The sequence below is a fragment of the Antedon mediterranea genome, chromosome 8 (assembly GCF_964355755.1).
Source record: "Antedon mediterranea chromosome 8, ecAntMedi1.1, whole genome shotgun sequence".
NCBI classification, from domain to species: Eukaryota; Metazoa; Echinodermata; class Crinoidea; order Comatulida; family Antedonidae; genus Antedon; species Antedon mediterranea.
The window spans coordinates 9950168-9963472 of NC_092677.1; the positions used below are offsets into that span (position 1 = coordinate 9950168).

The window sequence follows — 13305 nt, forward strand, 5'->3', positions numbered from 1 at the left end:
CCCATAGGGCCAAATCAAGCCAAATAGAGAAAAATCATGCTATCCTTTTCTTTAAAAAAGCGAATAGCTGCGATAATTATGTTTTATTGCATGTCTACTGAGCTTTTTGATTCACATAAATGCTCATGAACGCGTCATAGCTCATTTCCTGAGCTTTGATTAAATGTTTTGCTTTGCAAAAAGTAGAAACAGTTTGAACTACCAATATTGCTGTAACGAATCTCAGAACTAGTAGAATCAGAAGCAGAGAGGGATTTGGAACATGGAAACATGAATGCTGTCGTTTGCAATTCGCACAAACAAATGTGCATAGTGGAAAATCGGCCTCATATGGCGTAATGCTTACATGTGAACGACTAAATGAATAACAATTTCATCATGTTCTATAAAAGGTCTACGTCATTAATCACATCACAAATTGTGCATTAAATATTTTATGCATATATGTATTTGTCTTGTGAAAGACTACAGTAAGTTGTGATGAATTACGATATCCACTAAACATAAGTTAAAACAAATGTCATTTTTTAAAACCTACCGTATTTAAATCTAGTTTGCTCAGTAACTGTACTAATAATAACTACCAACAACCCTCAGATTTGTCAAGTTCAATAAAAATTAATCAGATATTCGGAAATACTTTCTCATTTTAACTGCTTTTGTATGATTATAAAATCAGATCGGAATATGAAGTAGTTTAATGGTTTAAAAGATTTTAATTTAAACAATATATTATGGGGACCCTTTTGGGCTTAAAGGGTTATCCCCTGTTCCATGTTTGGTTTTTCAAGTTTAATGTTTGTATTATTTTATGTAATTATTTTCTTTCAAATATCATGCAGTTTTATAAACTGTACTGTTCTTGGAATGCAATAAATATTACCTACTTACTGTGTATTGAACAGTGATATGTTACCTGCCAATTAAAGTGTCCGTGAGGGCCATAACTGGTCATCTTTCCATTGCTTAGCAAGAACACTGCATCGTACCCTTGGTTTCCTGTATGTAGGCCTATGTTACGTAGATGTGATAAAACACCTTTTCGCTTGGCTATCCTAAATTAAAAATGTTTTTAATTCAGTATTTCACAATACAGTAGAATTAAGCGAACACCATCTAAAGTGCAACACCATTTGGTTGCAAAAAATTGCTACAGCTCAACTTGTAAAAGAATTGGATAAAGCTAGGTTCCTACTAGGATGTTACAATGCTTAAATTTGTTGTTTGCAGGTGTAGTTTTGCTTGGCCTCCAAACTGGCATATCTATGGCATATCTATGGCATATCTATGGCATATCTATGGCATATCTATGGCATATCTATGGCATATCTATGGCATATCTATGGCATATCTATGGCATATCTATGGCATATCTATGGCATATCTATGGCATATCTATGGCATATCTATGGCATATCTATGGCATATCTATGGCATATCTATGGCCAATTTGAGAACAGTTCTATTTGGGAACATTTCTTGGGTTGTATACGCTCTCTCTTTTAACACAAATACCAGGATGTAAGTTATATAGAAAATATATGTAGAAAATAATACCTTTTTACAACTAATGGTAAAACAGAATGTTGCTTATCTTCTTTGAAATTGTTTGAGTACAATGTAAACAAAGAACCTAAAAACAAATAAAAAAACTATAAAAATATTATTTAAAATGTATTTATTTATTATACATCTACTAAACACTTTCACACACCACCACTTTGCCATCATATGTCACCACACTCTACTACATGACACTTTACGCTAATACACATCACCACCATATTCCACCACACACTACCATACGCTACCACACATCACCACCATATTCCACCACACTCTACTACTTGACACTTTACGCTAAAACACATCACCACCATATTGCACCACACACCACCACTTGCTATCATATGCCACCACACTCTACTACATGACACCTTACGCTAACACACATCACCATCATATTCCACCACACACTACCATATGCTAACACACATCACCATCATATTACACCACACACTACCACACATCACCACCATATTCCACCACACACCACCACTTGCTATCATATGCCACCACACTCCACTACATGACACCTTACGCTAACACACATCACCATCATATTACACCACACACTACCATACGCTAACACACATCACCATCATATTACACCACACACTACCATACGCTAACACACATCACCATCATATTACACCACACACTACCATACGCTAACACACATCACCACCATATTACACCACACACTACCATACGCTAACACACATCACCACCATATTGCACCACACACCACCACTTGCTATCATATGCCACCACACTCTACTACATGACACCTTACGCTAACACACATCACCATCATATTACACCACACACTACCATACGCTAACACACATCACCATCATATTACACCACACACTACCATACGCTAACACACATCACCATCATATTACACCACACACTACCATACGCTAACACACATCACCACCATATTCCACCACACACCACCACTTGCTATCATATGCCACCACACTCTACTACATGACACCTTACGCTAACACACATCACCATCATATTACACCACACACTACCATACGCTAACACACATCACCATCATATTACACCACACACTACCACACATCACCACCATATTCCACCACACACTACCATACGCTAACACACATCACCATCACATTACACCACACACTACCATACGCTAACACACATCACCATCATATTACACCACACACTACCATACGCTAACACACATCACCATCATATTACACCACACACTACCATACGCTAACACACATCACCACTATATTGCACCACACACTACCATACGCTAACACACATCACCATCATATTACACCACACACTACCATACGCTAACACACATCACCACCATATTCCACCACACACTACCATACGCTAACAGACATCACCGCCATATTCCACCACACACTACCACACATCACCACCATATTCCACCACACACCACCACTTGCTATCATATGCCACCACACTCTACTACATGACACCTTACGCTAACACACATCACCACCATATTCCACCACACACTACCATACGCTACCACACATCACCATCATATTACACCACACTCTACCATACGCTAACACACATCACCACTATATTCCACCACACACTACCATACGCTACCACACATCACCACTATATTCCACCACACTCTACCATACGCTACCACACATCACCACCATATTCCACCACACACTAACATACGCTACCACACATCACCACCATATTCCACCACACACTAACATACGCTACCACACATCACCACCATATTCCACCACACACTACCACACATCACAACCATATTCCACCACACATTACCATACATCACCACCATATTCCACCACACACTACCACACATCACCACCATACACTACCATAAGCCACCACATGCCACAATACCTTACAACATACCACCACACTCTACTACACAACGCCTTTACCCTACCACACATTACGATATGCAACAACACTCCACCACCCTACCACAAGTCACCACCTGCTACTACAAATCAGCACCATACCACCAAACACTACCATATACCACAACACCCTACCACACGCCACCACAACTTACAGAAAATACTCCTTAACATTGATTCTCTGTAGTATTAATAATAATGGTCGAAAATAAAATTTACAGAACCTCATAAGTGACAATTATAAATCACAATCCATTTTATGGATTGCCATATTTATTTGATGAATCCTGGTTTAGTATCTCAACAGTCAATAAATTGCTATATAATATTTTATGTATGGTTTTTATACTCCAAAACTCCATTTAAACTTACAACTTGGGCCTAGACTTGGGTCAGCAATAAGTGTAAATACTGTATAAAGTTAATTCCCTTCCCTTTAATTTCCCATTCCCTACAATTTGTGACGTTTTGTAAAAATAATGCATATATATTACTTTAAAAACATTAAACCAGGTCATTCCTAATAAAACGTACATTTAAGACTGTCTTAAATGTACGTTTTATGGTAAATTATGATAATAAGAGAGAAACAATGCACTACCTCAATAGCTCGCTATGAATGTCCATTTCAGTATATCACCAGGCAGTTTAGAATTTATTCTGTGCCTGCGACGTTTATATAAATATGAATATATTCTCACAGATTTCCTCGTCTTTATTGTTTAAAATTAATTAATTAGGTTTCAGCAAATCACCGGGCGGTTTAAAATTAATGTTCTATGCCTGAAGTGTATATATAATTATATAATATAAAGTGCGGCTTTTACGTTTGAGCCCACGTATCAGCGAACTATGTTTGGAAAGTGTAAAAATGTTCGTATTGTCCTCGAGAATCATAAAAAATAAAGAATTATTTTTAATAGCCAATGTTTTTTTTTTTTTTTTTTTATTTTATATATATTTGTCCTCAAGCTTAACTGGAAACTGAGGAAATTCGGATTAGGCCCTCCACGGACCCACGGCAGCCAGCAGTGCAGCGCCTACCATATCAGCACACCGGGAGACGATCCCCTACTCTTTTCGAATAGTGTACCAAGTTCTTTAACGTGCACTGTTAAGTACACGGGACCAAAGGCTTTACATCCCATCCGAAGGATGAGGCAATGAGAGTAAAGCATCTTGCCTAAGGATGCAATTAGTATGGTACAGATAACCTCGAACCCATGCCTATCACATGCGAGTCCGATATTACCATTACACCATCACTCTCCAGTATATACAGCACCCGCCGCGATTTCTGGACGGTCTCCCATCCAGAACGCAACCGGGCCCAACGTTGCTTAACTTCGGTGATCTAACGAGAACCGGTGTTTCAACGCAGTATGGCCGTTGCAGTTTTAATTAAGTTATCCAAATATATAGAAAAGAAAAAGGAAAAAAAATGATTTAAAGACAAAATAAACAGTTATATTTAACCAAAAACACAAAAAGTCAATTTTATTTGCATTAAATTACTGTTTTTTCAGGTATATAGTTTTTTTTTTCAATCCAATTTTCGGTCAAAGTGAATAACTATTATGTGACATTAAAATGCATATTCAACAAAAAATGTAAAGAAATATTTGTTCATCTTTAAAGTAAAAATTATTCAGCGTTCATATATAGTTCATTAAGAAATCTAAAGTTCTGTTTATGTTGTTTGAAAAAATGTCTGGATTCAAATTTACAAACGTTTTATGAGATGTTCTTTAATGAGAAATTCTTTAAAACCTCTCTTAAATTTGTTCGACTATACTTCCAGTCTTATTATATATCCGAATACCTTAAATGAAAAACTCTTTAGCACGAACCAATTATGCATTTATAAACATATGTATGTAGTAAATGTCAAATTACTGAAGGTTTTAAAATCTACCCGTATGCCATGTATCATTAATGCAGAATGTAACATATGGTGAGGTCCGCCTTATGTTCTTTGTTGAGGAAACCACTATCTATTCACTAGTGGTATTGTAGCCTGGTGTATGTCTTTAATACCAACAGCTTTTGTTCGATCCTGTCTTAAGTCATCAATCAATCAATCAATTAAATAAACATCTTTCATATTCATATTTGAGTAAAACATTATAATTTCTGATATTTTATATATATATGTTTTTTTAGAGTTATAATACAGTAAATCATAATGTATGAAAAAGGGTGATTCAGTTATATAAAAAATGAAAGAGGCAAAAAAACCCAAGAAAGTATCGATCAATTGGAAACAAAAATCCAATTGAAAACTTGTATATTGGGAAGCCATGTAAGAATATTATCTATATTATAAGTGAGAGAGTTTGTCTGTCTGTCTGTTTGTTTGTTTGTTTGTTTGTTCGTTATACAAATTTTTGTTACTGCACGTAATCTTACATATGGGGTATCAAAATGACCGCTATTGTACCGGGAATGTTCTAAGCTATATTTCAACATCATCCGCCACCTAGGATCCAAGTTAGGGACCAAAATGTGGTCAAAACCCCCACTTTCGATGTTTGTTCGTTATACAAATTTCTGTTTCTGCACGTAACCATACGTATGGGGTATCAAAATGATGGCAATTGTACCCGGAAGGTTTTAAACTACATTTTAAAAAATTCCCCCGACTCCTGGGGTTTTTGTGGGAGGGGTGGGGGTGGGGGGTGGTGTGGTGGTTTGTGATGTCATTTTTTGCTAGGGCTCGGGGTTGTAGGCTATCGAATTGTAAAATTATACTACAAAAGTTTTACAGTATTTTAATTATCCTCAGCAAGGTGTTTGGGGAAATATAGATATAGATATACATATTTTATTCATTAACCAATATGACACCTAAGTAGTTCTTTGATAGTAAACCAATAAAACTTACGTTGGCAAGACAGTTTCGTCTAGCTGTCAGCTTGACTTCTTCAGTTGCTATGATGCGTTATGGCGCCGATTGGTCTCCTTTCCAGCCACTAGATGATTTTGTTGTGTAGCCTAGGGGACCAGTCGTCGTCAGAAGCTGATCGTAAATGTGAGATAGTTGGTGCGCGCCTTCGTCTCTATTCATCTTTGTATTTTTATTTTGCTTTCTTATGCTGATGCTTTCTTTAATTTTACGTTTAAGCCAAACTTGTTCTTTGTGTAGTACCTCTATCTTATCCCAGTTAGGTATGTGGTTGTGTGTGGTCATATGGTCCGTGATTGCTGATTTATGTAAAATGGAGGACGAAACTTTCCGTGATGCACGCGTCTGCATGTTCTGTGTGTTTTCCTCAACATCTTTCTTGTGCTCTTTAATTCTGGTTTTGAGTGCCCTACCCGTTTCCCCAATGTACACCATCTCACAGTTGGTGCACCCCACTTTGTAGACGACACCACAGGAATCCTCTTTGCATGCTTTATCTTTCGGTCGGACGATTAAGTTTTTAATTTTGTTAGATGGTTTAAAGTATGTTCGTATGTTATATTTTTTAAATGTTCTCTTGATTTTCTCTGACAGGCCTTGAATATATGGGATGGATATCGACCCTCTTATATCTTCTGTTTCGGGTTGTTTGTCCGTTTTTTGTTTATCTAGGTTACGTTGTACCTTTCTAATCGTCCATGTAGGGTAGTTGCATTGTTTAAGTGAAGTATGTATCATCTCAGTTTCGTTCTGTTTGTCTGGATTATTTGTGATTATCGTGTTACATCTGTGTAGAAGTGTGCGGATAACGGATAACTTGTGTTGTAGAGGATGATGTGAGTTAAAGTCCAAGTATTGATTTGTGTGGGTGGCTTTCCTAAAAACTTTAGTGTTGATGTTGACATTAATTTCACTTGCGAAGAAATGTCCTTAACAGACAACTCTATCCCATTCTTGGATACGCTAATTTTAGTTGATGGGGAAGGCAACATCAACACTAAAGTTTTTAGGAAAGCCACCCACACAAATCAATACTTGGACTTTAACTCACATCATCCTCTACAACACAAGTTATCCGTTATCCGCACACTTCTACACAGATGTAACACGATAATCACAAATAATCCAGACAAACAGAACGAAACTGAGATGATACATACTTCACTTAAACAATGCAACTACCCTACATGGACGATTAGAAAGGTACAACGTAACCTAGATAAACAAAAAACGGACAAACAACCCGAAACAGAAGATATAAGAGGGTCGATATCCATCCCATATATTCAAGGCCTGTCAGAGAAAATCAAGAGAACATTTAAAAAATATAACATACGAACATACTTTAAACCATCTAACAAAATTAAAAACTTAATCGTCCGACCGAAAGATAAAGCATGCAAAGAGGATTCCTGTGGTGTCGTCTACAAAGTGGGGTGCACCAACTGTGAGATGGTGTACATTGGGGAAACGGGTAGGGCACTCAAAACCAGAATTAAAGAGCACAAGAAAGATGTTGAGGAAAACACACAGAACATGCAGACGCGTGCATCACGGAAAGTTTCGTCCTCCATTTTACATAAATCAGCAATCACGGACCATATGACCACACACAACCACATACCTAACTGGGATAAGATAGAGGTACTACACAAAGAACAAGTTTGGCTTAAACGTAAAATTAAAGAAAGCATCAGCATAAGAAAGCAAAATAAAAATACAAAGATGAATAGAGACGAAGGCGCGCACCAACTATCTCACATTTACGATCAGCTTCTGACGACGACTGGTCCCCTAGGCTACACAACAAAATCATCTAGTGGCTGGAAAGGAGACCAATCGGCGCCATAACGCATCATAGCAACTGAAGAAGTCAAGCTGACAGCTAGACGAAACTGTCTTGCCAACGTAAGTTTTATTGGTTTACTATCAAAGAACTACTTATATTATTATACGAATCGAAACCAGAAGAAATGTTTTCATAATATGACACCTATTCAATTACACATTTAGCAAAGTACTTTAACCATATCCAGCTATGTATCGGTCTCTTGGATTGTCTCATTACAGATATCCATGTGTGAACATACACATGTTGTTTACTGTTACTGTCTTCAACTACATCACCAATCCTCCAAGGGAAAAACGTCAATTGTGGGAGAGTGGGATTGGGAGATAGGGTTTGGGAGTTTGGGTTCAGGGGATAGTGGGGATTTCGCTTACACCAGAATTGCGGTTGGAAAATGTATTTAATAATCCCTGGGAAGCGGATGTGAGTTTGGGGTGGGGATGTAGGCCTATCACCATGACCGAAACTGTATTTGGAATGTTTTAAACTACATTTGGAAACTGCCACTGAGGGATTATGGGTTGGGAGTGATAACATAATTTGTACTGGAACCGGCTTCAACACATCACCCAGTGTATCTGGGGTGTGTTTGTAGGGGGAGGAGGAGCGAAAATACTAGCGTAATGAAGTAGCCTATATGATTGTATTGTACTAGGAAAAGTTACTAAATTTGAACTGTCCAGGGGAGGAGTTAAGGTTTGTTGATGGTGGCTGGGGTGGTGAAAGGAGAAAGAAGGCTGGGGGACCGCAGTATCTAAATTACATATTTTAATTATCAGACAATATGACACCTATTCATTTACACAATTTACAACGTACTTCAACCATTATTAGACCCATCGTAGCTATGCATACTCCTCTCAATTCGAAGCTTAGGTTGAATTGAATTTGTCCATCACTGGGAAGAATTCGTTTTTAAGAAAGAGTCTGGGGTATTATTGAAGAGGGGTGGAGGTTGGTGAGTATAGACAGATACTGGCGTCGGGTGTTATGTACTGAGAAGACTGTAAACTAATTTTGACACCCGCCCTGGGGCGGGTATAATTGCTAGTATACTTATATATATAAATGTAAACATAACTGCACATACACATATACATCACAGACAAACACACACACACACACACACACCAACAGTAAAGGAAGAAATTTCGTAAAAGTTTCTAAAGTTAAAAAAATATTACAAAATAGAGAAAACAATTAGTTATAATTTAAAATAAGATATTTATTTTTTTGGATCTATTTTAAATTTAGGTTATAAGAAATACAAATTGTTAAACATGTGATTAATAGTGTAAAGCTCTGTCTACACTATCAAACTAGTTTGACAAAAAAAGTGTGATGTACCCTGGTGGTGATATGACCAAATATGGTAGCAATATGACATCATCTTGTCCATATATGGGCACATCATTTCATCATTTTTGTCACATAAAGTTTGATAGTGTAGACAGAGCTTAACTCATATTGAAAGATTTAAACCAATATAATTTATAAGGCAAGAAATAAAGTAATCTCAATTGAGAAAAAATGAAATTCAATTTAAATATAATTTATCCTCACTTAAAAATCCATTTAATTTAATATTTATAACCATAAAATTAATAAACTATGAAGACCCTGTATACAAATTTTTATTTAAAATGTAATTATAAATTCTATTGTTTATAAAAATTTGAATCAAACATATGGTAGCCATGCGGTAAACAATTAAAGTTTTTGATAACCAATAATACTGCTGTTTCTTATGTCATTTGCATTTGAAACAGGGTAGGTGTGTATCTAGTATTGTATGTAAATATGCCTTGATGAAATGTGTCTTTAGGACATAATGGTACTCTGAGGCTAGGAGGTATTGGGTGTGGTATATCATGTTCTATGAATTGGTTTAGCTTAGGAACCCAAAATGGCCCTCCAACGTTGAAGGCCTCAGGTTTTTTAAGCCTTTTGGACATTTTTTTAATGCTTGTTTTTTCCTATGGGCACTGCTCAGGGGAACCCGTAAGCCAGTGAGTGCTTATAGCTGTAAATAAGTGTGGTGGTTGGTGATGTTTATTTCTATACATGTGTCTGTTTTTAAACTGCTTTGCAAGTTGTATACTGTGCACTATGGGAGAACAGCCTCATACTAAAGAGGTCACCAAGTATAAAGAAAAATTTAATTAAACACTTAGATGAATTGGCCACTACATTACCTGAAACTGTAAGCATATCAATAAATGTGGGTGGCTGGCAGATAGTTGAGTTGAAGATCAGCCCTGCTGAAGGGTTGTAAACGGACTTGACCACAGCCAGACAATTGTCATTACTGGATTGATCACTGGTAAAATGAGCTGCAAGAAAACTGCAAAGGTCAAATCTATTCACCATAGAATAACTATACAATACATTTAAAGTGTGTGTATATAACAGAAATTTTATTTAATAATCTATAATTATCTATTAAATTTATTAATTATTTACAGCTGATTCTCGGTAACTGTATCTAGATTTCTTCAGTATTATATTGAAATTGATGATGTATTGTTTGAAGGTTTTCATGGCAAAATAAATGTTGATATAAAGTTTGTGGTCCACCACGTATATTTAGTTCTGAAAAGAACTGTTGAGTTTCTTGACATTTCAATCAATATACTTTGATCATCCTCAATTTGGACTGCAGGAACAATGACAATAAATACCTGTAACCTCATCCAAATTGCCATCCTGGTTAAAGTCCACATAGACGGCTCCTTGATGCGGTAGTTTCAGAGATGTCAGCGGCCATCTTGTAACAAGGTTCATAACCCCAATACCCTAGCAACAAAAACAAAAGGTAAGAAGGACATAACAAATCATATGAAGAATATAATAGATTGAAGAGACTAAGTGGTTTACAGCGGAATAATTGTTTTTTTATGGTGTTAGTAATAAGCACAGCGCCTTAAAAAAGCATGCCTTTTCAAAAAGTGAAAAAGGTTGGTTGCACTGCAGAATATCTATAATTCCAACATTGTCTACATTTTTAATAAAAATAACAAACAAGCCTGTAGAAGTTTCTCATGTTTTCAATCAAAATTAAAACTACACAGAAAGAACTAATAAAACTATATAAGTTAGTTCTGCATTTTATACGATACCTCATTAGATTGCGTAACTATCACATTTGGATTCTTGACATGCTCTGATGGACTGTGAGGGCGCATGCCACCAAATGCATATCCGGACAAATGAAGATCATCAAGACCAAACACTATACAAAAGACAGATAGCTAATTATTGATCCATTAATTATCTCTACATCAGATATGTTCGTTAGTTATATTCTTTTGTCTGTATTAATTCTGTTTTATATTTATTGAGAGAGAAAGCTAATAAACGCTGTAATTTCCAAATTTATGGATGAATAAAGCGATGTCTATGTTTATGTCTATTTAAGCCATAAATATTTGTAGCACACGGTGAGCACTATCTGGACATCCATTTTTGGGACACTTAATTGACCCACAATCCTTATTAGTAGTCAAGTAATAATAATCATATACACAACTGGTCTACATCTTGTACTATACAACGTGTCTCTACACTATGTTGCAGAAGTTTCGTATGATGGCCTTATCACATCAGGTAAACATGAGAACACAGTGTCAATTCACTCACAGGATGGTAGGGTAGACTTGGCATCATTATCACTGTAATCACCACCGTCATTTCTGAATCTATCAAGTTGAATAGAAGAGTCACTTCCAAATTTCCAACGATGAGGCTACAAAATAAAAATCAAGTTGTATATAAAGTGCATAAAAGAATAATTATATACAGTACAACCAACTTGTTATGCATTTGTGTAAGAATTTAATATGCTTTTTACATCTGCAAAAGTAAGTAGTAACCATGTTTGCGTAGTGGGAATAAAAACGCACCAGCGAGAAAGCTGTTTTTTTGTTGTTCCTAGATCTTCCAAGTTGTAACCAACTATCCTAATTACAGTACATACGCAAATAATATTAATAATCAATTAATAGCGCCCCCAACAATAACAATATTTTGCGAGTTTTGCTATGTTTGTATGAAAACGTGAAACGGATCAAAAAAATCAAAATATGTTAAAAATTGTAACAATTTACACACTGTGAAAAGGATAGTTAAACTAAATTCAAAATTATTGATAAGTTCAAATTATTTTACCCCTCTCTGCTTTTTTAATGGCCAATGCAATAGATGCTTTTTAACTTACCAAGTTTTTAAATATTGATTGTGAATACATAGTCCAAGACTGTTCTTTTAAATGTGTTGAAACTTTTCTTAAACCAAGCTTAAAATGATGGGCCTTGAAAATATCCTGCAAGATAATAATATTATTCTCTGTACAGTATTTTTAATTATGTGATTTCTTGACCAGCATCATAGGCAAATTGTGTAATACAGTGTCACATATGTATCACATGTTGCACCTGGATTATGTTAATTAAGTTAGGGTAATAGCTACAAGTGCCACATGTGATAGAAAGAATAAAGAATGTGTCTATCCAGTAGCGAAAATCAGCTAGCTACTGATAGTAGTGGTGGTGTTGTAGAGTGTTGTGGTGGTATTGTTGAGTATGGTGATGGTGGTGGTGGTTTTGCTGAGTGTTGTTGAGTGTGGTGGTGTTGTTGAGTTTTATGGTGGTGGTATTGTTGAGTGTTATTGTAGTGTTGTTGAGTGTTGTGGTAGTGTTGTTGAGTGTTGTGGTGTTGTTGTTGAGTGTTGTGGTGTTGTTGTTGATTGTGGTGTTGTTGTTGATTCTGGTGGTGTTGTTGATGGTGTTGGTGTCGAGTGTTGTGGTGTTGTTGTTGATTGTGGTGTTGTTGTTGATTGTGGTGGTGTTGTTGAGTGTTGTGGTAGTGTTGTTGAGTGTTGTGGTGTTGTTGTTGATTGTGGTGTTGTTGTTGATTGTGGTGGTGTTGTTGAGTGTTGTGGTAGTGTTGTTGAGTGTTGTGGTGTTGTTGTTGATTGTGGTGTTGTTGTTGATTGTGGTGGTGTTGTTGATGGTGTTGGTGTCGAGTGTTGTGGTGTTTAGTAAACATGTTTTAGAACAAAC

General features: G+C 36.3%; 2 protein-coding genes across 2 annotated transcripts in view; both read right to left on the minus strand.

Annotated features, from left to right (window-relative positions):
• LOC140056480 (uncharacterized) overlaps nt 1-13305 on the minus strand; it is a 31898-nt gene that overhangs the window by 13976 nt on the left and 4617 nt on the right. Inside the window, exons 8-14 of the mRNA XM_072101857.1 lie at nt 12462-12566; nt 11885-11990; nt 11365-11477; nt 10927-11041; nt 10441-10578; nt 1558-1633; nt 917-1055 (exon numbers count right to left, since the gene is read on the minus strand). Coding sequence (XP_071957958.1) covers nt 917-1055; nt 1558-1633; nt 10441-10578; nt 10927-11041; nt 11365-11477; nt 11885-11990; nt 12462-12566 — 792 coding nt within the window. The remainder of the gene's footprint in view (nt 1-916; nt 1056-1557; nt 1634-10440; nt 10579-10926; nt 11042-11364; nt 11478-11884; nt 11991-12461; nt 12567-13305) is intronic.
• Nucleotides 12729-13278, minus strand: LOC140057001 (uncharacterized; the record flags this gene model as incomplete). Its single annotated transcript, XM_072102535.1, has 1 exon — nt 12729-13278. A coding segment is annotated over one exon (504 nt), but the record flags the coding sequence as incomplete, so codon positions are not given.